The following is a 25,365-nucleotide window of genomic DNA, read 5'->3' on the forward strand; positions in this document are numbered from 1 at the left end:
ATGGACTGCAGCACTGCAGGCTTCTCTGTCCCTCACAATCTCCCAGAGTTTGCCCAAGTTCATGTCCATCTAATTGGTGATGACACCCAACCATCTCATCCTCTGACGCCCTCTTCTCCTCCTGCCCTCAGTCTTTGCAGCATCAGCGTCTTTTCCAATGAGTAGCTGTACCCATTAGGTGGCTAAAGTATTGGAGCTTGGGCCTTCCAGCATCAGCCCTTCCGAAGAGTATTCAGGGTTGATTTCCTTTAGGATTGACTGGTTTGATCTCCTTGTGGCCCAAGGGACTCTCAAGGGTCTTCTCCAGCTCTGCAGTTTGAAAACATAAATTCTTCAGCACTCAGCCTTCTTTATGGTCTAGCTCTCATATCTGTACATGACTATTGGAAAGACCATAGACTTGACTATATGGACTTATGTCAGCAAAGTGGTGTCTTTGCTTTTTAACACACTGTTTAGGTTTGTCATAACTTTCCTGCCAAGATGCAATAATTTTCTAATTTCATGGCTGCAGTCACTGTCCTCAGTGATTTTAGAGCCCAGGAAGAGGAAATCTATCACTGCTTCCACTTTTTCCCCTTCTATGTATCAAGAAGTGATGGGACCAGATGCCATGGTCATAGTTTTTTTTTTTTTTTTTTAAAGTTTAGCTCAGGGCTGGTGCACTGGGATGACCCAGAGGGATGGGATGGGGATGGGATGGGGAGGGGAGGTGGGAGGGGGGTTCAGGATAGGGAACTCATGTAAACCCATGGCTGATTCATATCAATGTATGGCAAAAACCACTACAATATTGTAAAGTAATTAGCCTCCAACTAAAATAAATAAATAAAGTTGAGTTTTTTAAGCTGACTTTTTCACTGTTCTCCTTCATCCTCATCAAGAGGCTCTTTAGTTTCAATTCACTTTCTGCCGTTAGAGTGGTATCATCTGCATATCTGAGGTTGTTGATATTTCTCCCATCAATCATGATTCCAGCTTGTAACTCATCCAGCCTGGCATTTCACATGATGTGCTTTGCATATAAGTTAAATAAATAGGGTGACAATAAACAGCCTTGTCATACTTCTTTTTCAATCCTGAGTCAGTCAGTTGTTCCATACAGTGTTCTAACTGCTGCTTCTTGACCCACATACAGGTTTCTCAGGAGACAGGTAGGATGGTCTGGTATTCCTTTCTCTTTAAGAGTTTTCCATAGTTTGTTGTGATCCACACAGTCAAAGGCTTTATCATAGTCAATGAAGCAAAAGTAGATGTTTTTCTGGAATTCCCTTGCTTTCTCTATGATCCAGCAAGTGTTGGCAATTTGATCTCTGGGTCCTCTGCCTTTTTTAAACCCAACTTGAACATCTGAAAGTTTTTGGTTCATGTAATGCTGAATCCTCCTAGCTTGGAGGATTTTGAGCATAACCTTACTAGCATGGGAGATGAGTAGTATTGGCTGGTGGTTTGAACATTCTTTAGTACTGCCCTTCTTGGGAATTGGGATGAGGATTGGCCTTTTCCAGTCTTGTGGTCACTGCTTGGTTTTCCAAATTTGCTGATGTATTGAGTGAAGCACTTTAAGAGCATCATCTTTTAGGTTTTGAAGTGGCTCTGCTGGAATTCCATCACTCCACTAGCTTTACTGGCAGTAGTGCTTCCTAAGGCCCAGTTGACTTCACACTCCAGGATGTCTGGCTCTGAGTGAGTGATCACACCATTGTGGTTATTCAGGCCATTAAGATCTTTTTTGTACAGTTCTTCTGTGTAGTCTTTCCATCTCTTCTGCTTCTTTTAGGTCTTTACCATTTCTTTATTGTGCCTGCCTTTGGATGAAATATTTCTTTGATATTTCCAATTTTCTTGAAGAGATCTCTAGTCTTACCTTTCTGTTGTTTTCCCATTTCTTTGCATTGATCATTGAAGGAGGCCTTCTTGTCTCTTCTTGCTATTCTCTGGAACTCTGTCTTTAATTGGGTTTACCTTTCCTTTCGCCCTTACTTTTTGCCTCTCTTCTTAGCTCAGCTATTTGTAAAGCCTCCTCAGACAACCACTTTGCTTTCTTGCATTTCTTTTTCTTTGGGATGGTTTTGTTTGCTGCTTCCTGTACAATATTATGGACCTCTGTTCATAGTTCTTCAGGTACTCCATTTACTAGGTCTAATCCCTTGAATCAATTTGTCACCTTCATTGTATATTCATAAGGGATTTGATTTAAGTCATACCTGACTAGCCTAGTGATTCTCCCCAATTTCTTTTAGTTTAAGCCAGAATTTTGCTATGAGGAGCACAGGATCTTATTTTTGCTGACTGCATACAGCTTCTTTATCTTTGGCTACAAAGAATGTAATCTATTTGATTTCAACATTGACCATTTGGTGATGCCCATGTGTAAAGTCATCTCTTGTGTTGTTGCAAAAGGGTGTTTGCTATGACCATTGCATTCTCTGGGCAGAATTCTTTTAGCTTTTACCCTGTTTCATTTTGTACGCCAAGGCCAAACTTGCCTGTTACTCCATTTCTTGGGGAAGAAGATAATAAATGGCCCTATATCATGGATTTAATTGAACTAATACATAGAATGCATATAGGTTTATGGGTGGTAGGTAGTGAGTGCACAATTATTTTTAATAACGGTTATAACAGAAAGTGGAAGGAGAGGAGGAAAATGCTATGAAATAAAATTCAGTGAATCCTAGCCAGTAGATGAGATTTGGATTCCAACTCTGGTACACAGCTATGTGACCCAGATGAAGGACTCCCCTTCTCTGGGCAGCATGCAAAATGAAGAGCTTGAACTTGATGGTCTCTGCGTTTCTCAGACTGTGATTATGTTCCTAGAGCTGGGCTTGAAGGATACACAGTATTTTTATGTTAGCCCCTGATGGCTCAGATGATGAAGAATCTTCCTACAGAGTGGGAGACCCAGGTTTGATCCCTGGGTCAGGAAGATCCCCTGGAGAAGGGAATGGCTACCCACTCTAGTATTTTTTGCCTGGAGAATTCCATGCACAGAGGAGCCTGGCGGGCTACAGTCCATGGGGCCACGAAGAATTGGACATGACTGGGTGACTAACACTTTTGCTTCATGGTGTGCAGAGGGGAGTGATACCTTTCCTTCCCATCTCGTTAAAACTACAAGATTGAGACATAGCATGACCTAAAATTCACAGCAAGGTGACCTCTTTTCTGCTTCTCCCTTGAAATCACTTCCATCTTTCTTTCCTACTTTTTTTGTTCCAACCACACCTGAGAAGTTGATTTTACTGGAACATTTACACACATGCCTATCTCAGGACCTCTTTACTGTCTGCTCTGCCTGAATTTTTAAAAAATATATTTCTATATAGTTCCTTAATGTAGTCAAATGATTTCTCATCAGTGAAACTATTGAATGTAATAGAAACTCTCCCACCACATTGTTCTCCACCTCATTACTGTTTTCTTCTTGGCATTTATCACTTTGCATGTTTATTTGCTTATTATGTATTTGTACCTCCCCCTCCCCTTCCCCCAAAGGCCAGCAGTTTTTCTGACACCTGCATCTTCACTGTGGACAGTGCTTATATCATACGTTGGTTGCTTTGTATCTTATGTTACTCACTGTTAAGCCCTTTACCTTAAATATGCAAGTGATACAAAGCCGAATCGAACTGAAAACAACAACAAAAATGAAGCAGATGGCAATGATTCTCTGATCCACCAAGTGGTTGAGCGGTGGAGTCACTTGTGCAGATGGGCGTGCAAGGCCACAAGAATATGTTGGAGATTTTTGGCAGTAGGTGCATAGCAGGGATGTCTTTCGGCCTAGTAGGGAGTGCTGCTGGGTCTCTTCTCTTGACTAGTGTTTTGGAGTCTGTCCTGTAAAGTGGATGGGATGGAGTGGAGGGCATAGGTGAGGAAGAAGACTGAGGGCCACCACCCTGTGAGCAGCTACTATAAGGCAGGCCCCATGATTTATGATCATCTTACTTCAATGTCACATAAAACCTAGGAGGTATCTATTACCTCTTCATTCTACAGATAGATTGAATGACTGTCAAACTCTCTGAGCTCCAAAGAGTTAGGGCTGGACATGATGGCACAGAAGTCTCATTGGTGGGAAGGAAAGGTGAGGCATAAGAAAGTAGCTCTAGGGTTCTCTTCAGATATTACATTCTTACACACAGGGTCTTTTCAAAAAATCTTCAGAACATTTAGTTTTAAGTGTATTTGGTCCCTGACTTAGGATGATTAGACTTACAATTTTTTAACTTAATGATGGTGTGTAAGTGATATGCATTCATGCATTGGAGAAGGCAATGGCAACCCACTCCAGTGTTCTTGCCTGGAGAATCCCAGGGACGGGGGAGCCTGATGGGCTGCCGTCTATGGGGTCGCACAGAGTCAGACATGACTGAAGTGACTTAGCATAGCATAGCATAGCATACTTGGAATTTTGAATTTTGACTTTTTTGCAGACTGTCAGTACATGGTTTGATACCCTATTGTGATGCTGGGCAGTGGCAGTGGGCCACAGCTTCCTGTGCACCACACGATCATGACGGTAAACAGCTGACACACTTACAACCATTCTGTACCCATATAATCGTTCTGTTTTTCAGTTTAAGTACTGCTGCTGCTGCTGCTAAGTCGCTTCAGTCGTGTCCAACTCTGCGACCCCATAGACGGCAGCCCACCAGGCTCCCCCGTCAAAGTACAGTATTTAATAAATTACATGAGATGTTCAACACTTTAATGTAAAACAGGTTTCTATTAGATGATTTTGCCTGACAGCTAATGTAAGTGTTCTAAGCACTTAAGGTAGACTAGGCTAAGTTGTGATGCTTGGTAGGGTAGGTGTATTCTATATATTTTTGACTTAAGATATTTTCAACCTAATGGTAGGATTATCAGGAAGCAAACCAATCACAGTTGAGCATGATTTAATCCTTTCAAAAAAGCATTAGTCAAGCTCCTTTTCAGTTGAGCCAGCGTAATACTACAGGGCATGTAGAATTAAATATATATTATGTCCTTGAAGAAGCTTATAGTCTTATTTGACACATAAAACAACAGATGGACTAGTTGATTGTAATACACAATCATATTCAATGCAATGCTGAGCTGTATCAACTGTTCTTTAAGTGCTACTGCAATTCAGAAGACAGGATAATCTGTACCCTCAGCTCAGCATTTATTGAGTATGCCTTATGTGTTAGGTCCAATAGTGCTTACTGGGGATAAAGATATCATGATGATAAGAATAAGAGTATTAAATACTTGATGTATGCTCAGCAGTGTTCTAAGTACTCTAAATATGTTAATTTTTACAAGAACCTTTTAAGGTAGGTACTATTATTATCTACATTTTTTTTCAGATGAGAAAATGAACACAGTGGTGAAGTTACTTATATGGTCAGGGTTATGCTGCTAGTATGCAGCACAGTCATGTTATGAATGCAGTTAATGTGGTTAAGAGTAAAGTCATAACTACGTATACTGAAGAAAAGCTACAAGTTCTAAGTATCCCAGGGTGGAGTTGGAAAGGTAAATTGATTCTTACAACAGTGTGGGAGGTTCTGACATAGTGTAGTAAAGGATGCTATAAGAATACAGAGATGTGCTATTAATCTGACTTGTGGGAGAGGCTTACAGAGAGGATATAGAAACGTTTCCCTCTTGTCTGGTTGCTCCAGGTAGTTGCCTAAATTGGAATGTCTCCACATTCTTTCCAAAAATACTTAAAGGTCAACAAGGAGAACAAATAAATGTATGCATACTCACATTGTTAGCATAAATGGAGGCAGAAAGTTCCATAAACTACAATGTACCCGAAAATAAGACTCTACAAAATGAACATAAACTAGCAGAATCTTGTATACAAAACTATTAAAAATGAGAAAATATGTCAGCTGATACGAATCCTTAAAAAAAGTATCAAAAACTGTAATACAATATTCCAGCTTGAGTCAACTATCCTTTAACAAAATTTTAGAGATATGAAACCCACTCTTAATTAGAAATTCACCAATTTAGAGTAGAAATATATAAAACTCAGGAGTATATAGAGCATGAATGACCATGGAAGAAAGAAATGGACATTATTATTTTAGAAATAAAGACTAAATTACAAGAACTCCAACAGAATAAATTCAAACAAAAGAACTATAAGGGACATTAAAGAAAGACATTAAAATAAGAAAATGAATATTAAATAAAAATGATGTGGAAGAAAATGGTCAATATAGAAAATAGATAAAGATAGCCCAACATATATATAATTGAAGTATCTGAAGAAGAAAAGTGAAATAATTTAATAGAACTAATATTTAAAATGACAATGCAACACAGGCAAAATAATCTTGAAGGACTCAGTTTCCAATTTGAAAACTTACTATATAACTTAGAAGCATCAAACAGTGTGGTATTGGTATGGGATAGACATATGGACCAGTGGAATAGAATAGAAAGTCCATTGAGGTTCTCACATATGTTATCAGTTGACATCTTTCAAAAAAGGGGTACCAATGCCCCTCAGTGGAAAAGACAGTTTTTCAAGAAATGTACTGTAAAAACTGAATATCTACTTGGAAAAATGAAGTTGTACTCTTGCCTTCTGCCACATACAAAAATGAACTAAAAATGACTTAAAGGTAGGAGGCAAAACTATAAAACTCTTATAAGAAAGAATAGGGGAAAAAAGTCTTTGTGATGTTGAATTCAGCAGTGATTTCTTGATCCCAAAGTATAGGCAATAAAAGAAAAAATGGATAAACTGGGCTTCATGAATATCAAAAACTTCTCTGCATCTAAAGGAGTATCCAAAAGAAATGAAAAGAATAGAAGATGTTCACAAATTTTATATCTGGTAAGGGATTAATATCCAGAATAAAGAACTCCTACAACTCCAGTTCACCCATTGGTTAATCATTATACAAGCATAGCAAGAGGGCTGCGTCCAGGAACTGATCAGGCTGACACAAAGGCAAAAATATATGAAATTAAACCTCTGTTATTAAGTGTATGTTTTGTGCCTAGCACTGGTGTAGGTACTGTGGATGCAAGGCCAAATAAGAACTGCTTTCAAGTTGCCTACAAATTTGTAAATTGCTGATTATATCGTGGAATGTAAATGAGATAGGCATCAAGATGTGGAAAGATCAGAATTTTTATTTTCCTATACACTGCAGAGCAGGCATTCCCATGACTTACTGTGGTTATTCACTTGAGTATAGAAGAGTTTGAATTAAGTGTATTTTCTTATACATTTTCATGTTAGTTAAGATCCTTATGTTGTAAGTAACAAAAATCAACCTGAATAACTTGATCAAAAAAAGCAAGATGATTAAAAGGTTACCAGATTATCTCATGGACCAAACAGAAGGAAGGAGCTAAGCTGGGTCACTGGGAGAATCTGAAACACTAATAAGCATTCAGGAGGCTCAGCATTATTGAGGCATTTCACATCAGTATTGGGCATCAATTTTCAAAGGAATTAATGTGCAGTGTTTCACTGAGCCTTAGAAAGGTAGAGAGAACAGGCATCATTTTCTTTACGTAAAAGGTGAGGAAATAACCCTAGGAAGATTAAGTGATTTGTCCAAAGTCACATCCTAAGTTTAGTGGGTAAGCCCAGAATTTAGAACAGACTCCTTCTGACTCTTGAATCTTTTCTTTTCCCTTTAACCTTCTTTAAAACCTTCTTACTAGCTTGTGAAAATTTCCCCTTATAATTCCCTCACCCACTTAATTTTTCTTTTATCATTCATTTTGGTTTGGAATTAAAGGAATCACCTGTGTGTCATGAATAATAGGCTTATCTGAGACATCTCTTAAAACTTCCTTAATTTGTACTCTGTAATCTGAACATGCAGGGGTCACTAGGAAAGGCAATAATTAAAGAAATGACAAGGAAATCTGTGAGTGATTTTCTTATTATCATCCTTATCAGAAATGGGCCATTATAATTTAAATGATTAGTTGGAGTCTGAAAAGAATTTGAAACTTCATTTCTGAGCTTGGAGTTGTAGCCTCATTGTTTTTCAGACTCCATTTTTTCCTCCACAATGAACAATAACTTTTTGATTAAACAGCTGGCAGTTACTATTGAATGCCTTGCATTTAATAACAAAAGTCTTCCTTCAGAACAGGAAATTTTATCTAAATTGCTTTGCTCTTCTTCAGTGATTGTGAACTTCTAAAGTCTGACAGGACTGATAGCATGATAAAATAAAAATTTCTTTCAAGAAAGTGATGATTACTTTTTAAAAGAAAGAGCCCCAAACTAAATGAATAATTCAGCAAACTTGCTACAAAGCAGAAGTCAAGGCACACAAGTTGCTCTCAGTAAACATTATTAAAAAGCAATCAAGTTTGTATTGACACATTTATGTGTGGAAGGCTATAGACAGCAGCTGAGAGAGAAAAGCAGCATAACAGTACCACTTAGCAGTCAAGTGCTGCCCTTACTAGTTTTGTTATTAATAGGAGCAGCTACCTCTAGCTAGTACTGTGTGCCAAGCACTGTGCTAAGTCTTTTCCTTGAGAATTAACTAGCACTGCAATTTCAACCCTTCCTGCCCTCCCACTGGTGTTTCCCATTGCTTGAAACCAACTGAAACCGAAAAGAAGAGGGAACCTGTTAGTCTCCTTTGGCACAGGGCAGAGCAAAGGATCTATCTGGAGTGGGTAAATGGAGATATTTGGCTCACTTTAGCATTTGATACTATTTGAAATTGATGAACAATGAACAAATAGCTATAATAATTATGAGTTTATAATGAAGATTCCAGGATGCCAGGGATATATTATCCTTGCCAAATAAATTTACAAGTGGCTGCCTATATATTGTCTTTCTATCCATTCCTCTGTCCCTCCACCCATCTTCTACACAAGTACTAATGGGCCTTGGTCAGGAGACCATGCCACCACAAAAGAGTAGGGTGCTGAAGGGCTTTTTTCTTTTCTTTCTGCTGCCCTCTTGTTTATTTTTTGTTTTCAATTTAAATAGAAAAGCATCTCAGAATGGCCCTATTGTTTCCCTGGCTCTCTCAGCCTGCCTTGGAGACACCCTGAGTAGAGTCCGGGCTGTTCCTGTCATAGGCTAGCTTGGCTATGGTAGGGTAGCAAGGCAGGATGAAATCCTAGTCAAGTGTGACTTTGCTGCTTGAGGACCGACTGCCAAATAAAGCCTTCATCAGAGATTGTTTTTAACAGTGGGGCCAGGCTGGTACCTGGTACATCTGACTTTATGAGGGACCTAGGAATCTGTGTTTTTGAAAAGCTTGCTAGGCTCCCATAGTATTTGGCAACAGACCTTATGGGTGCTTTCCAAGGTCCTGAAAAAGTAAAAAAGGCCTAAGAGTACAGACCTCTGCTGCTGTATTGAGGATGCCTATGTTGGGGGTGGTGGTGGTGGTCTGTGGTTGCATCAGGACTTCATGGAGAGAGAAATAGTTGCCTTGTTCCTTACCATAGCTGCTAGGCCCTGATATATTTCACATGGGTTGTTTGGAAATGATCAGTCTGGGCCTTGGGGGAGACATCCATTTGCTCTGAGAAGTTTTTAAGCATTACGTGAGGATACCACAGACGGTCTCTGGATGACAGATGGCTTTTGGATGTTTGTATGTTAATGTAACAAGTAGCAGATGGAGGTTGAATCAGAGACCTTCAATGTCCTTTCTGACCTGATAGTCCTAGTTACCAATGTGAGCTTTATATGAACAGCAGGCTTTTGATTTATCATTACATTTAAATCTTCATCTAGATGAATAATGGTGTTACACTAAGTTATCACCCACTTATGAGTACCAGCAAATATTTTGGAGGCAGCTATTCTGAGGTATAATTAAACCTTCTGTGCAGCAAAATTTGTCTGAACTCCTAGAAAATAAAATGGGACTAATGACTATGGATACATGTGCCATCGGTGGCTACACCATGGGAGTGATTTAGGAGGCTGTTACTCTCCTCTCTTTCCCATCAGATTGCTGCCCCTAAGCTCCTCTTTTATAGAAATTGTAAAGCTGACAGTGGGTACTATTTTCTAGCCAATTGAGCCAAGTGGCTTGGATGAGGTTTCTGGCTTTTTTTCCTGAAAATACTTCAAGTATCTCTTAGGTTCTTCTGTGAGGATAAAAGCATTGATGTTAATAATAATAATAATCTTTTACTTTAGAAAAGCATTTTAGATTTGACAATGTGCTTTCATTGAGATTATCTGTTTTATATTTATCAAAAACCTGTGTAATACGTATTATTATTACATTTATGAATGAAGATACAGTTAGTGCTCAGAGAGGTTTTGTAACTTGCCCCAAGTCATGAAGCTTAAATATAAAGGTAAGACACAAATGGATGTTTTTTGACTTTAGTCCAATGATCTTTCTGTATCTCACACTGTTCGTGTAACCAACTAGTTGAGTATTTGACTTGTTAAGAGCAGAATCAATAGAGGATTATAAGGCAATGTGGCATTGCACAAATTTACATCTGAATTTGAATTTAGGCTTTGCCATTCATTGAATGGTATTAGGCAAATCGTTTAACCTCTGTGAACATCTATCAATTGAGTATATCAATGCCTGCCTTTTAGGGTTATTTTAAGGATTATAAAGTTTGTAAAGTTCTGGCATATAGTAGATAATCAAGGGCAGCTCTTACAACTTTGGAGGCTGTGTCTTTGTCTGAGTTTGAGGATTACTGTCCTTGCAAGTGGTCTTCTACCATCTGCTGGGACATCCTTCAGAGACTAGCTGATTGCTTCCCAGGGCTGTTCTTTCTTTCTGTGTTTTCTGCCTTAGAAAATTCTTATCTTGAACTGAAATTACCTCCTTGTAGCTTACACTTATTGATATTTGTTTTACCTCTTTCAGCTACACAGGAGGAGTCCAATCCTTCTTCCACATGACAGTCCTCCAAATATTTGAAGACTTTATCTTGCCATCCCTTAATCTTTACTTCTTAAGACTGAACATCAAAAAAAAAAAAAAAAAAAGACTGAACATCCCCTGTTCTTCAACCATTCATCACTTGATTTAGCTCACAGAGCCCTCATGATCTTGCTTGGTTCTTTCTAAAGTGTGTCTGTTTATCATCTGAGAAGTTCCTACAACTAAATGTGCCTATCTCTATGAAGATAGACTCAGAGTGAGATAATTGTCGTCTTTGGTACAGTTTAAGACGATAACATACTTTTTGACAGCTTTAGCTTACTATTGCTCAAAACAGCAATGTACTTTTTCTCAATAAGTATTTCTGTTAAATCTTAGGTCTCACATTCTGTCTTTGAGAAGCATAGTCCTTAAGCACATGTTCTTTCAATTTTTTTTTATGTCAAATTTCATCTTACTTGATTTGGTCCTGGTTTCTGCCTATTAATGTCTCTCTTAACCCTGGTGGTATTATCTTAAAATCAGTTGTGATTGAAGTAATCATACCAACTCTGTATTTTCTGCAGATTCAATAAGTGCATCTGCTATTAAACTGCCAAATCAGGTAATGATGATGAGTAAGACAGAACCTGTTGTCTAATCTGACCCGCATTCAGCATGCTCTTGGGATGCGCAGAGCATAAGGGTTAGGAATAAGTAGTGGGAGAGAGCCATTTGGGGCATAATATATGATTAGGAGAGGAAAGCACCGTTGGTTTAGAGATCCAGATGAGGAGAGAGAAAAGAGTAAACTTTAATTGCCAGACGAGAAAAAGCACGCATCTGCTAGTGTTTTCTAACTGGATGAAGCAGGTCACATGAGGACTTTAATCTTCTTGGGAAGTTGTCTCATTTTGGGGGAAGATATTCACACCCTTCTCCAGCAAAGTCTCTTTGCTAATCTCACTTGAACACTGTCGTGTTTTTGTTTACTAGAAGACAGGCATTTCTGTCCAGATTTCAACTTTGCCTTTTCTTTTTAGCTGGCATGTGTGTTTACTCTGCAGACAGCAGCGGAGGAACTGTTCAGAAACCTGCTGAGCCCTGCTACCGTCCGTCCTGAGCCCTGCATGGATTTGGCTTAGAAGTCAGTTCTTAAACATTGGGGCCATACAGTATTCATCCATATAATCCATCTCCCCAGTTATAGTCTGTTTCCTCCTGTATAATGCCAGAGGTGCCATTTTCATCTTGTCATTTGCTGAGTGCCACTGGTTTTGTTAAACAGATTGGAGGGAGGAGACCACAGAGCTCCCCTTGGGGGCATTCCTTTCATGTCCTTCTGATACAAGCCCTGTGTGATGCATCTGCATGTTAGCAAATAATGAACAAGAGCCAAACAGCCTGACATGGAAATTCAACAAGTAGCTTATCGGGGTACACTGTTGGCAAACACTTGGCACAGTGAGTGAGCTTTGAGGAACTATTTTGTAGGTTGCCATGACCCGTGCTGAAGAGTCACTGGGTCCAAGCACAACGCCAGTGACACCATAGATGCCTTTTGTTTTCCTAGTGATGATCAAGAACTTTGTTGTTCTCACATTTCCCCTATGAGGCTGAAGATAAGGGGGGAAGATGACATGGTTTCCCTTTTAGCGTAAGGCCAAAAGAGGGAATTATCCCCTCTGAGCTCCCCCCCCACCATGATGGTGAGGGGAGACAGGATGGGAGTTGCCTTGTGTTCTGTAATAGGAAGCTTTCTCAAAGGAACACCTTGATGTTCACTAGTGCCGGCTAAAAGGCAGTGAGGATGAGATTCTCTATCTAGCAAAGGAAGGTCATTGTAACTTTCCTCTTCAGGGAGAACGTGAACACTTTTCTTCAATTCTAGGCAAAGCCCCAGATAAACCTCTCCATTTAGCATCTCATTTGGGCTTCATATTGTCTTATTGAACAGTGGCATAATGCATGTTGATTCACAAGGTTTACATCGGAGATTCATTCTTCTGTATAATTGGCAAAGGTACCGTGGAGTCCCTTCAGAGGCCTTCCTTCATCCAGGTAAATAAAAATCCAATATTCCTTCATAAGTAGTGTTGTTGAACCACTGCATTGCTTTGTGCTGAGCTCTCAGGGCTTTATTGGTTAACAGAAAATCGAGTTCTTCATAGAATATTGATTGGTCTTTTAAGGAGATGGGACACTTGCTAGGGAGGGCATTCTTAACCAAAGTCATGCATAAAGAGAAGTTGTACCTTATGAAGAAAATTCCTAATATAAGCCCTTGATTCAGTGACTGACTTTCACAAGGAGCATTTCGCAAAGAGTTTCACAAGGAACTGTTTGTGGTGTTCATTCCTCTCCAGGAGTTTTTATGTTTGACTGAATGTGTGATTTTGCATGCTATTATATTAGAAATGAGTTGCTTACACTTTGAAATACCGATAAGATACTAATGGCATGCAAAATTCCCATAATTCTCCCAATACATCTTAATAGGGAGCACCTCCCTTGAGTTCAAGGCCAAGAAACTGGACTAAGTGGAAATTGGGCTTTGTTTGGCTGAAAGAAAGTGTAGATTTTAGATGGTGGTAGAGTAAATGCATTGTGTGTATCAGCCTATGGGAATGTGACAAATTTGGGCTGATTATAATGCAATCCACTTAAGCAGTAAATTGTGTACTTATCAAAAGGACTGCTCGATTTAATTAATTTTCAAGTTGTTGACTATTTCTCTTGATGATTTCTTCCTGAAATTCACTTATCTGGCTTTCCTGTTAGTGAGTTGTCTGCCTGACAGATTCAAACTTGCTGTCCTTATCTCCTTTCTGGATGCAAAACATTGGGAGGGGTTCATCTTGCTTTTTTTTTTTGGGTGGGGGTGGGGTCCTGGTGAAAATCACACGAGCTGAGGATGATGCAGGAAAACACTTGAAAAAGGTTAGTGCATTGTATAAGTGTCTGTGGTACTCTTATTCTGAAGATACTGCCTTCATTCATTCATTTGTTCAATATGTGGAGTGGGCACCTACTCTGATTAGGCACTCTCTCCGATGCTGAAGATACTGACGAGAAAAAGGCAGACAAGGTCCTTGGTAGGAGGAGGCAGTCAATCAGCAGAGAGCCAAGATTAGTGTGGAGAGTCACGTGCTTTTTTTATTTGTAATTTTTTTGAGAAATGACTGACATCCATCACTATATAAGTTTAAGGTGTATAGCATGATGGTGTGATTTGCACAAATTGTGAAATGATTTCCTCAGTACATTCAGTTAACACATCCATCTTTTCATATAGATACAATAAAAATAAAACAGGAAAGAAAAGGAAAACAGTTTCCTCCTTATAGTGAGAACTTTTAGGATTTACTGTTTCCCACTTTTCTGTGTATAATACAGCAGTGTTAGTCATCATATAGTAAGTTACATACCTAATACTCATCTTTTTTAAAAAAAACTAAAACTCATCTTTTTAAAAAAATTGAAATTATTTTTAATTAGAGGATAATTACTTTACAGTAATATATGGAGAGTCATGTGCTTTGATAAGGGTAAAGCAAGCTAAGTGACAAGTGGTCGTTGTGTAGTTGCTAAGTCATGTCCAATTCTTTGCGACCCCATGGACGGCAGCCTGCCAGGCTCCTCTGTCCATGGAACTCTACAACCAAGAATACTGGAGTGAGTTGCCATTTCCTTTTCAAGGGATCTTCCTCACACAGGGATTGAACCCATGTCTCCTGCATTGGCAGGCAGGTTCTTTACCACTGAGCCACCAGGGAAGCCCGAGGAGTGGTTAGGTACTACTTTATGTAGCATGGCTAGGGGAGGTCTGGGTGCAGGAGACAACTGAGCGGGTGAAGGGGTGTTGTGGTGAGGGTTTTGTTTCCTCCATATTGAGCAGATAATCATGGCCGTGCTTGATCCAGGGCTACCAGGAAAGACCAATTTCTCCTCCTTTAGCAGAGAGGTCTGGGAAAACAGGTTCAGTCAGGACCAGAAGTATAGACCTCATTGGTTAGTGGGAGGGTATACCCACTCCAGTGTTCTTGCCTGGAGAATCCCAGGGATGGGGGAGCCTCGTGGGCTGCTGTCTATGGGGTCGCAGAGAGTCGGACACAACTGAAGCGACTCAGCAGCAGCAGCATAGGGTCATATGCTGATGTGCAAGAGAGTATGTCCAAATGGGTCATCCAAGTGGGCAGAGTCTCAGAGATCAGTGAAGAGCAAAAATACTGGGAAGTTAGAATATATAAAAAGTAATATACATATAAGATAAATAAAGGCAGTCTGAAATAAGAACTTAGAGGGCTTTGGCTTACAGCCAACAGTTTTTATTTTCTCAGAAAGCTTTCCCATGTTTTGGCTAAATTCAGTTAAGGTTCCAAATGGAGAGTAAGAAAGTACCTAGTTCTGACTTAGGCAAAGTGTTAAGGGCAGTGTCTTGTCACGTTTTGCTCATATAAAAAGCTATGGGCTGTGTGGTTCTTGGTTTGGTGACTGATTATTTCTTCTATCCATTCCTTTTTCCTGAGTCTTTCTCCTGTCTCACGTGAGTTTATGATGAACTTGCAGTAAAAGTCAAACTTTTGTAAATGTCAAAGAATTATGTATTTTGGAGGGATGTAAAAGATATTAAAATGTTTGCTTAATTGACATATAAAAGTTTGATTTTTGTCTTGAAAGAATTGAAAGAAGCTAAGGAAGGGCATTTTAAAACTAACATAGTAAAAATATTTGGGATTTTGGTATGTCATAGATAATGTACTTTGTCCAAAAATTTTGTTTTCTCATCCAAAATTTAGTATCTGAGTAGGTTGTCAGTGTGCACTCTAATTGGGTTAAACAAGAGAAGTTAACGGTGTTAATTTCTTTTGGTTTTGCCCTGTTAAATATTCTCTTGTTCTAGCTTTTAAATTTGTAAAAGGTGAAAAGAAATTTAGGACTTAAAAATTTCAAAGTGTAAGAACTTATGACAAAATACACACTAAATTCTTACATTGTAACATTGAAATTGTGCACCCTTTAAATAACCTCCATTTGACAGTAATGTTATTTCCTTATACTGTGTCTCAAAGCACAAGCCTTGTACCTAAGATACTGCTAATCCCATCTCAGTGGATTCATTTGAAGGGAGGTGCAGCCAGTGGGCTGGAATGTATCACGTGTCATGTGTACTCTGCATCATTTAGATACCCATGAATTTTATAGACTGGCAGCACCTACTGTGTGCCAATGGCATTCAAAATATTTCATTTAAGCCTCTCTGCAGCCCATACAGTTAGTAGTAAAACCTCATTTTTTTAAACGAGGAAGCTGAAGTACAAAGAAATTAAATAATTTAAGGTCATGTAGCTAGCAGAACGTACAACTGGAATGTGAACCCAAATCTGTTTTGTCCCAAATTCATGTGTCTCTGCTACACCACAGAATCTCTGATACCTCTTGGCATTGAGGGCATGAAAATGTAAGAGTCACTTTTCTCTTTTTCATTAGGGTATGTTTGCTAGGGTAATTAATACTAGTCATAATGACTGCAAGTCCTCTCTACCTCAGTTGGCTGTGTCTGGCTGGGAGGCTGCCTCCCACGTCATCATTTCAGAATCCAGGCCCTGCCGCCTTGTGGCTCTGCCCACTTCATAGCCCCAGAGTCCTCTCTTGTCAGCTGAAAGAGAATAAGTGGAAGATGCTTGAGGGAGGTTTTTTTGGAGGATGCAGATCCCTTCCATTTGTATTCCATGGCCGCATCCAGATGTGTAGGAGGCTGGGCTCCTTGTAGCCACACAGCAGTGTACCAGGGTTCTGGGAGAGCTGATCAGTCCTGACCATGTGCTTTGGCACATGAGCTTGTTTTGCCTTCCCTTCCTGATGAGTTAGTCAAGTTAGGAATCTTAATTTATTTGAGTGAGTCGTTCAGATTTGGGGGTCTGGGTTCAAATCCCAGCTCTGCCATTCACCAGCTGCTTAACCATGGACAAATTAGTTAACCTTGGTGAGCCAAGAACATCTGTCTGATGGTGGTATTGTGAGGATTAAGTTAATATATGTAAAATTCTCAGTAAAAATGATTGGCGTGCACACAGCTCTGTTCAAGTGCTGGTTATTATGTCTGTGTGTCAGCTCCACTTTATTCTTCATTCACGACTCGGCTGTAAGTCTTCTGTCTTCTTTCTCCTCTGCTCCCACAAATCCTTGCACTTGTTGCTCTGAATTGTAGCGTGTGTGAGGGCGTGTTGTCTGTCGAGCACTTGACCGGAGGGCAGGAACTTGGCCCTGTGGACTTTGCCTGGATGTCCCCATAGCCAGCAGTGGCCCACACATTATAGACAGTCAGATATTTGCTGATGAGAAGGAAACCTCGTTAACCATAATACTAGAGTATCAGAAGATAGAATTTGATTTCCTGAGCACGCTGGAAACCAAGGAGTTCATATATTAGCTTTGGCTTTTTCATTTCAGTTATGTGGGCAATACTAGATTTCAGTGACAGGTCATTCCCTACTGGCATGTCTCTATGAGTCAGTCTACCTCAGGGATCAGCAGCCCTTTTGCCACGATTCTGATTGTGTTTGGTATGTTGGTTGAAAAACTCCCCCTGTACAAAGGTGAGGATAGGAATGTGATAATCCTGTGTCTTCGTTTATGAGATATTCTTAGCATTAATCCTTCCTTCGGATATCCCTCCTTCCCTGCCTTTCATTCCCTCCTCTCTAACCATTACCATTGCTTTAGGAAAACAGTGTCATATACCTTATGTGACACTTAAAGTTTGTGTGTATCCTTGGCTCATAGATAAAATCGTTTTGCCTATTTGTATTTTTAGTTTATATACGTTATAGACCTTTTTAGCTTTTTTACTCTATTTTAAAAACTTTTTTACTTTAATATAAATTTAATCCAACAGAGAAGTTTTGAGAATGACACAAGAAAACAATCATAACCTCTGCTCAAATTCTGCTCTCTCTTAAAGTAAAAAGATGTGTCTACATATGTCTGTACTTATATTGTGTATATTTACATTGTTAATTTGAACTCTCTGAGAGGAAATTGTACACATCATGACGTTTTACCCCTAAATGCTGCAGTGTGTATTTCCTATGAACAAGTCACAGAAATATATACCACCTAATTCTCAAAATCAGGAAATTGAACACCAATACAATAATATTTTGTGATCTACCATTCTGATTCAAATTTCACTGATTTTTTTACTGACCTCTTTATGGATTTTTGTTTTCCTGCTCTAAGATGCAGTCCAGGATTCCATCTCATGTTTAGTTTTTATGTCCCTTCGGTTGCTTGTAATTGGCCATTGCTCCTCAGCCTTTCTTTACTTTTCATGATACTGATATTTGAAAGAGCATAGGCAGTTATTTTGTGGACTATCCCTCAAATTGGGTTTTTCTGATATTTCCACATGGTTAGATAGGTCAAGAAGCAACAGTTAGAACTGAACATGGGACAACAGACAGGTTCCAAACTGGGAAAAAAGTCCTTCAAGGCTGTATATTGTCACCCTGCTTATTTAAGTTCTATGCAGAGTACATCATGCAAAATGCCGGGCTGGATGAACACAAGCTGGAATGAAGATTGCTGGGAGAAATATCAATAACCTCAGATATGTAGATGACACCACCCTTATGGCAGAAAGTGAAGAGGAACTGAAGAGCCTCTTGATGAAAGTAAAAGAGGAGAGTGAAAAAGTTGGTTTAAAACTCAACATTCAAAAAACTAAGATCATGGCATCCAGTCCCATCACTTCATGGCAAATAGGGAAACAATGGAAAAAGTAGCAGATTTTATTTTCTTGGACTCCAAGATCACTACAAATGATGACTGCAGTCATGAAATTAAAAGATACTTGCTCCTTGGAAGAAGAATTAGAACCAACCTAGACAGCATATTAAAAGTCAGAGACGTTGCTTTGCTGACAAAGATCCATCTAGTCAATGCTATGGCTTTTCCAGTAGTCATGTATGGATGTAAGAGTTGGACTATAAAGAAAGCTGAGCACGGAAGAATTGATGCTTTTGAACTGTGGTGTTGGAGAAGACTCTTGCGAGTCCCTTGGACTGCAAGGAGATCCAATAAGTCCATCCTAAAGGAAATCAGTCCTGAACATTCGCTGGAAGGACTGATGCTGAAGCTGCAATACTTTGGCAACCTGATGCACAGAACTGACTCATTGGAAAAGATCCTGATTCTGGGAAAGATTGTAGGCAGGAGGAGAAGGGGATGACAGAGGATGAGATGGTTATGGCATCACCGACTCAATGGACATGAGTTTGAGCAAGCTCCAGGGGTTGGTGATGGACAGGGAGGCATGGTGTGCTGCAGTCCATGCAGCTGCAAAGAGTCGGACACAACTGAGAGACTCAATTGAACTGAAGATACCCTTTGTGTGGGTTTTTAATGTCAGTTTAATATAGTTCTTAAGTTTTCTCCATTTGTTAGGCCTGTATGCAATCTGTGGACTGTGCCTGCTGCTTGGAGCTCTTTGATCCAAATGAATAGGAGGGGCTTCCAGGAAGGCAGCAGTGCAGACTTCCCTTGGCATGAATAGCAGATCCTGACAGGACTGTAGGACATGGAAGTCAGCTTTCCCCTTTGGCTCAGGCACCTTGGGTTGCCACCTGTTTATGATAGTGACCTCAAAAGTTTGCTTCTTCAAGGGTTTCTTCCAGGGAACTACTATGTTTGTGGAAGAGACAGCAGGAGAGGGAGTTGATCTTTCTGGTTTTTCCTTCTTTAATGCACTTAGTAAACATTAGATAAAGCCCCGTCCTTTACTCCTTTGAGCTTACCTTCTAGCATTTTGAAAACCAAAAAGAAGGCATTTGGATGGAAAACTATTCTCACTATGACAGATGCAGATGTTTCAATAGAAGGTTAAGATAAATAGGTTGACAACACTTTCAACTGTTTAGTGAAACCACCTCATGGAAAATTATGTTCTGCCTCTTCACCTAAATATAGCGATTTTCATTTCTCTCTGGCCTCCTCTGAAACTCACCAACATTGAATATAATTTTTGCATCATTATCTCCATAGTGCATAAATAATCTTGCATTCCCCTTTCCTCTGATGAAAATTATTTTGTGTATACTTCCCCATATTTCATAACCTGCATATTTATCACTGTTAATGACTGTAGTAAATTCTATCAAGCTGATCTACTTGATAATGTATGAGTTTCTCTGTTGTTGTAAATTTGGCCTTTTTTCTAGTTTTTCACTAATATTAGGAAAGAAAACTTTTTAAAGGAAGTATATAGCATCTTGTATTCAGGCAGTTTTGACACATTGCTTCATCTCAAATGGTTCCTTCTAACAGAAAAAGAAAGGATGCATTGTTGTGGAGAAAACACTGACTACCTTTTTTTAGGGAAGCTTATTTATCTTGCTTATGTTTTGAGCCTCCATTTATAACAGAAAGATAATTAGTAGAGAAGGACCTGATGTATTTAGAGCTTTGTCAATTGAATACCCTGTATATATTGTTGGGAAACAGGAGAGTAATGGATGATGTGGCTAAGACATAAGCATAAGGCTGCAGTGTGATAGATCCCAGCTGCATCAGCCTTGCAATAATTCACTGGCCTTGATGTAACTGGCCAGTCCTCCAGTTCTTCTGCACTTTACTATTGAAAGCTGCTGGAGAAATTCAGAACCCTCTGGCAAGAGGCAGTCCCTGTATCTCACCACACTCAGCCTCTTCTGAGCATCTATGGAGACAGGTTCAAGTCTTAGTTGAGCTCTTCCTTTCCCTTCTCAATACTCAGGTGCTGGAAGGTACTTGCCAGAGGTGAGGTGGAGGCCTTTGATCAGCTGGTGTTTGCAGGGACTGTTTCTAAAGAAAGCACAAAAACATAAATACAGTATACTAACGCATATATATGGAATTTAGAAAGAGGGTAACAATAATCCGGTGTACGAGACAGCAAAAGAGACACTGATGTATAGAACAGTCTTATGGACTCTGTGGGAGAGGGAGAGGGTGGGAAGATTTGGGAGAATGACATTGAAACATGTAAAATATCATGTAAGAAACGAGTTGCCAGTCCAGGTTCGATGCACGATACTGGATGCTTGGGGCTAGTGCACTGGGACGACCCAGAGGGATGGTATGGGGAGGGAGGAGGGTTCAGGATGGGGAACACATGTATACCTGTGGCGGATTCATTTCAATATTTGGCAAAACTAATACAATTATGTAAAGTTTAAAAATAAAAAAAATAAAAAAAAAGCACAAATTTCAGAATTTGTTATTGACTAACATGGAGCCTGGGAGGGCAGGGTAACTGAGACAGGTTGCTTGTTCAGTAGGTCTTGTCAGTGCCTGCAAAGATCCCGGGATGGTTGCTTTCTCTGTATTAGTTCTGTGTCTTCATGTATCACATGAAGATTTTTCTTCTTGTGCAGAATTCTTTCTTTCTTTTACTCTATGAGGACAGGACTTTGTATATCTGGTTTATTGCTCTATCTTCTGTTGCCTTATAAGGAGGTTGAAGCATAAAGAAATGCTCAATAAATATTCATTGGATGATGATTTTATTTACTTGATTTTGTACAGGAAGCTCATTATCATGTGGGCAGCTGCTCCTCAGTTGTTTAGATGGGGTCTGGGAAATTACTGTAGAAATAAGTAGAAGCTGGATAAAGCTGTCAGAGAGTTGTAGAGCACAGAGGAGGGTGCATGGTCTTCACAGCCAGGCCAGATAGATTCTCATCCCAACTTTTCTCTCGCTGTCTTGGTTGGCTTCTTTATGGTCTCTGAACCTCAACATTCTCGCCTGAAAAATGGGTAAAACTACTTTACTCAGAGGTTATATAAAATTCATTACTCAGAGTAGACAAGCTAAAATGTTACCCTCTTTCTTCTTCCTCTGCAAAAAGAGCAAAGATAGAAAGCTGGGAGAGGCCCAGATAATGTTTCCAAGTGTTGTCAGGAACAAATCTCTGATTCTGTTCCTGTCATCAAAAATGTACGCCATATTGCCTCCATCTCTATACCAGCAGCAAATGCCATGAGTACTTACAATGATATGTATGTACCTTTGGGTTCCACTTTGAACCTCTTTATTAGTAACTGTGTTCTTTGCTCCTACAGGATTTATGAGCGTGTGATAGATCCTCCTGAGACCAACCTTCCCCCTGGAAGCAATTTATGGCTTGGTCAGCGCAACCAAAAGCATGGTTTATTCAAAGTAAGCACTACCTTCTACTTTTTGCAACATGCTATTCTATGTGCTTGATGTGAATGCACTCACTTAATTGTCACAGCGATTCTATGATGTGGGTGTTTTGAGATTAGACAGAGACTTCAGTGACTTGCCCAAGGTCACACACTTCACTCTGTCAGCTATGGATGATCCAGAATGTAAATAATCCTCACACTATTTCTTATTGCTATACTTCTGGGAGATTTAAGGTAATCTTCAAGTTCCTTTTCATTCTCAGAATCTTTATTAATTCAGTTTTTGGGTAGATGTCTAGTTTAGATAAACAATAAGAAATGAATCAACTTCCATCAGTTTTGGTTTTCCTGTCTATAAAGAGTGTAATACAATAACTGCATTATTGTGCTTTATAGAAGCATCAGGACTCAGTGATAAAGTGAATTGAAAAAGTTAAAAAACATCATGAAATTTTAAGATAGTCTTGTACTTCAATAGAATGGCAGAATTTTGCTTCTGGCCATATGGTAGACTAGATATTTGTGAAATCCTTTTGCTTCAGAATGCCTATAAATGTTGGATAAAATAGAACAAAAGTCTTTTAAGATTTGTCATTGCACTTACAAGAAGGGAGATCCTTAGAGGCTAAATATATGAAGGGAAGTGAAAACCAAAGGGATGTCTGCCAATACCAAAGAGTTAGATATTTAAGTTTATTACCTTTTTCTTTTAATCTACTTATCTATTCCAACTTCATTGAGATGTCAGTGACATACAACATTATGTATAAGGTGTACATCAGTTTGACACATGTAATATATTGCAAAATGATTTCCACCATAATGTTGTCTAACACTTCCATCACATTACATAATTACCATTTCTTTTTTCATGGTGAGAACATTTAAGATTACTTTCAGCAGCTTTCAAGTTTATAGTACAGTATTATTTGCTGTGATCACTATGCTGTAATTAGGTCCCCAGAACTATTAAAAGTGGAAGATATCCTTTGACCAACATCTGCCCATTCCCCCCACTTTCCCTAAACCCTGGCAACTACTCTGTGTCTATGAATCAGGTTTTTAGAGTCCACACATAAGTGATATCATGCATTATTTGTATTTCTCTATCTGACCTGTTTCACTTTGCATAATGCCCTTAAGATCCATCCATGTTGTTGCAAATGGCAGGATATTTTTTCTCATGATTGAATAATATTCTACTCTGTATGTGTACACATACACACCATATCATCTTCTTAAAATTTTTTTGTTGGAGGTATACATGTATGTTTTCCTTGGAGAAATGTCTATTCAGTTTCTCTGCCCATTTTAAAGTCAGACTTTCTCTTGCTATTGTGTTGTATGAGTTCTTTGTATATTTCAGATATTAACCACTTATCAGCTTTGTGATTTGCAAATATTAGTTGTCCATATATGCAAGGATTGACTTTTGGGTTCCCAATTCTGTTTCATTGGATTATGTGTCTATTTTTGCTAAATCATACCGTTTTGATTACTATAGCTTTGTAGTACAAGTTGAAATCAGAAAGTATGGTGCCTCTAACTTTGTTCTTCTTTCTCAGGATTACCTTGGCTATTTGGGGGTCTTACAATGCCTATTTGGCTTTGACAAATTTGGGGATTTTTTTTCAGTATCTGTGAAAAATGCCTTTTGGATTTACATAGGGATTGCTTTGAATCTACAGATGACTTTGGGTAGTGAGGGATTTTAACAGTAGTAATTATTCTGATCCATGAATATGGGATATGTTTCCATTCATGTGTGTCTTTCTCAGGTTTTTAATCAGTCATGTAGTTTTCAGTGTACAGATCTTTCATATCCTTAAGTTTATTCCTAAGTATTTTATTAGTTTTGATGCTATTGTTAATGAGGTTGTTTTATTTCTTTTTTGGGTATTTTGTTGTCAGTGTATAGAAATGCAGCTGACTTTTATATTTTGGTCGTGTACCCTACAATTTTACAGACTTTCATTGATTTGTTCTAAAAGTTTTTTGGTGGAGTTTTGGAGTTTTCTGTGTATAAGATTATATCTACAAGCAGTTACCTTTTACTTCTTCATTTCCAATTTGGAAACCTTTTGTTCCTTTTTTTTTTTTTTTGCCTGATTGCTCTATATAGGGCTTCAAGTATTATGTTGAATATCAATGGTGAGAATGGGCACCAAGTATTTATTCCTGATTTTTGAATGAGTGTTCAATCATTGACTGTTGAGTATGATGTTGACTATGACCTTTATTACATTGGACTATGTTCTTTCTATGCCCAATTTGGGTGTTTCTATCATGAAAGGATACTGCATTTTGTCAGATGCTTTTTCTACATCTATTGATAGGATCATATGATTTTTAGCTTTCATTCTGTTAATGTGGTATATCACAATTATTGATTTGCATGACTTGAATCATCCTTGCATCCCAGGGATCAATCTCACTTGACCTTGGTGCATGTTCTTTTAATGTACTCTTAATTTGATTTGCTAATATTTTAAGAATTTTGGCATCTATGATTTTGTTTTCAATCTAGTATTAAAAAAATTAATTTATTTAACTGGAGGCTAATTAATTTACAATGAAAAGAAAGTGAAAGTGAAGTCTCTCAGTCGTGTCCGACTCTTTGCGACCCCATGGACTATAGCCTACCAGGCTCCTCTGTCCATGGGATTTTCCAGGCAATAGTACTGGAGTGGATTGCCATTTCCTTCTCCAGGGGATCTTCCCAACCCAGGGATTGAACCCAGGTCTCCTGCATTGTAGACAGATGCTTTACCATCTGAGCCACCAGGGAAGTCCTAATATAGTAGTAGTTTTTGCCATACATTGACGTGAAACAGCCATGGGTGTACATGTGTCCCCCATCTTGAACCCCCCTCCCACCTCCCTCCACATCACATCCCTCAGGGGCATCTCAGTGTACTGGCCCTGAGCGCCCTGTCTCATACATTGAACCTGGACTGGCGATCTATTTCAATATATGGTAATATACATGTTTCAATGCTATTCTCTCAAATCATCCCACCCTTGCCTTCTTCCACAGAGTCCAAAATCTGTTCTTTACATCTGTGTCTCTTTTGCTGTCTCACCTATATGGTCATTGTTACCATCTTTCTAAATTCCATATATATATGTTAATATACTGTATTGCTGTTTCTTTTTCTGACTTAGTTTACTCTGTATAATAGGCTCCAGTTTCATCCACCTCATTAGAACTTATTCAAATGCATTCTTTTTAATATCTGAGTAATATTCCATTGTGTATATGTACCACAGCTTTCTTATCCATTCACCTGCTGATGGGCATCTAGGTTGCTTCCATGTCCTAGCTATTGTAAACAGT

General features: G+C 39.0%; 1 protein-coding gene across 3 annotated transcripts in view; it reads left to right on the top strand.

Annotated features, from left to right (window-relative positions):
* NELL1 (neural EGFL like 1) overlaps positions 1–25,365 on the top strand; it is a 1,041,756-nt gene that overhangs the window by 189,798 nt on the left and 826,593 nt on the right. For all 3 annotated transcript variants that reach the window (XM_027532215.1, XM_027532213.1, XM_027532214.1), the window contains exon 5: positions 21,942–22,038. In XM_027532215.1, coding sequence (XP_027388016.1) covers positions 21,942–22,038 — 97 coding nt within the window. The remainder of the gene's footprint in view (positions 1–21,941; positions 22,039–25,365) is intronic.

Source organism: Bos indicus x Bos taurus, chromosome 29, assembly GCF_003369695.1.
Source record: "Bos indicus x Bos taurus breed Angus x Brahman F1 hybrid chromosome 29, Bos_hybrid_MaternalHap_v2.0, whole genome shotgun sequence".
In the NCBI taxonomy this organism is placed as follows: Eukaryota; Metazoa; Chordata; class Mammalia; order Artiodactyla; family Bovidae; genus Bos; species Bos indicus x Bos taurus.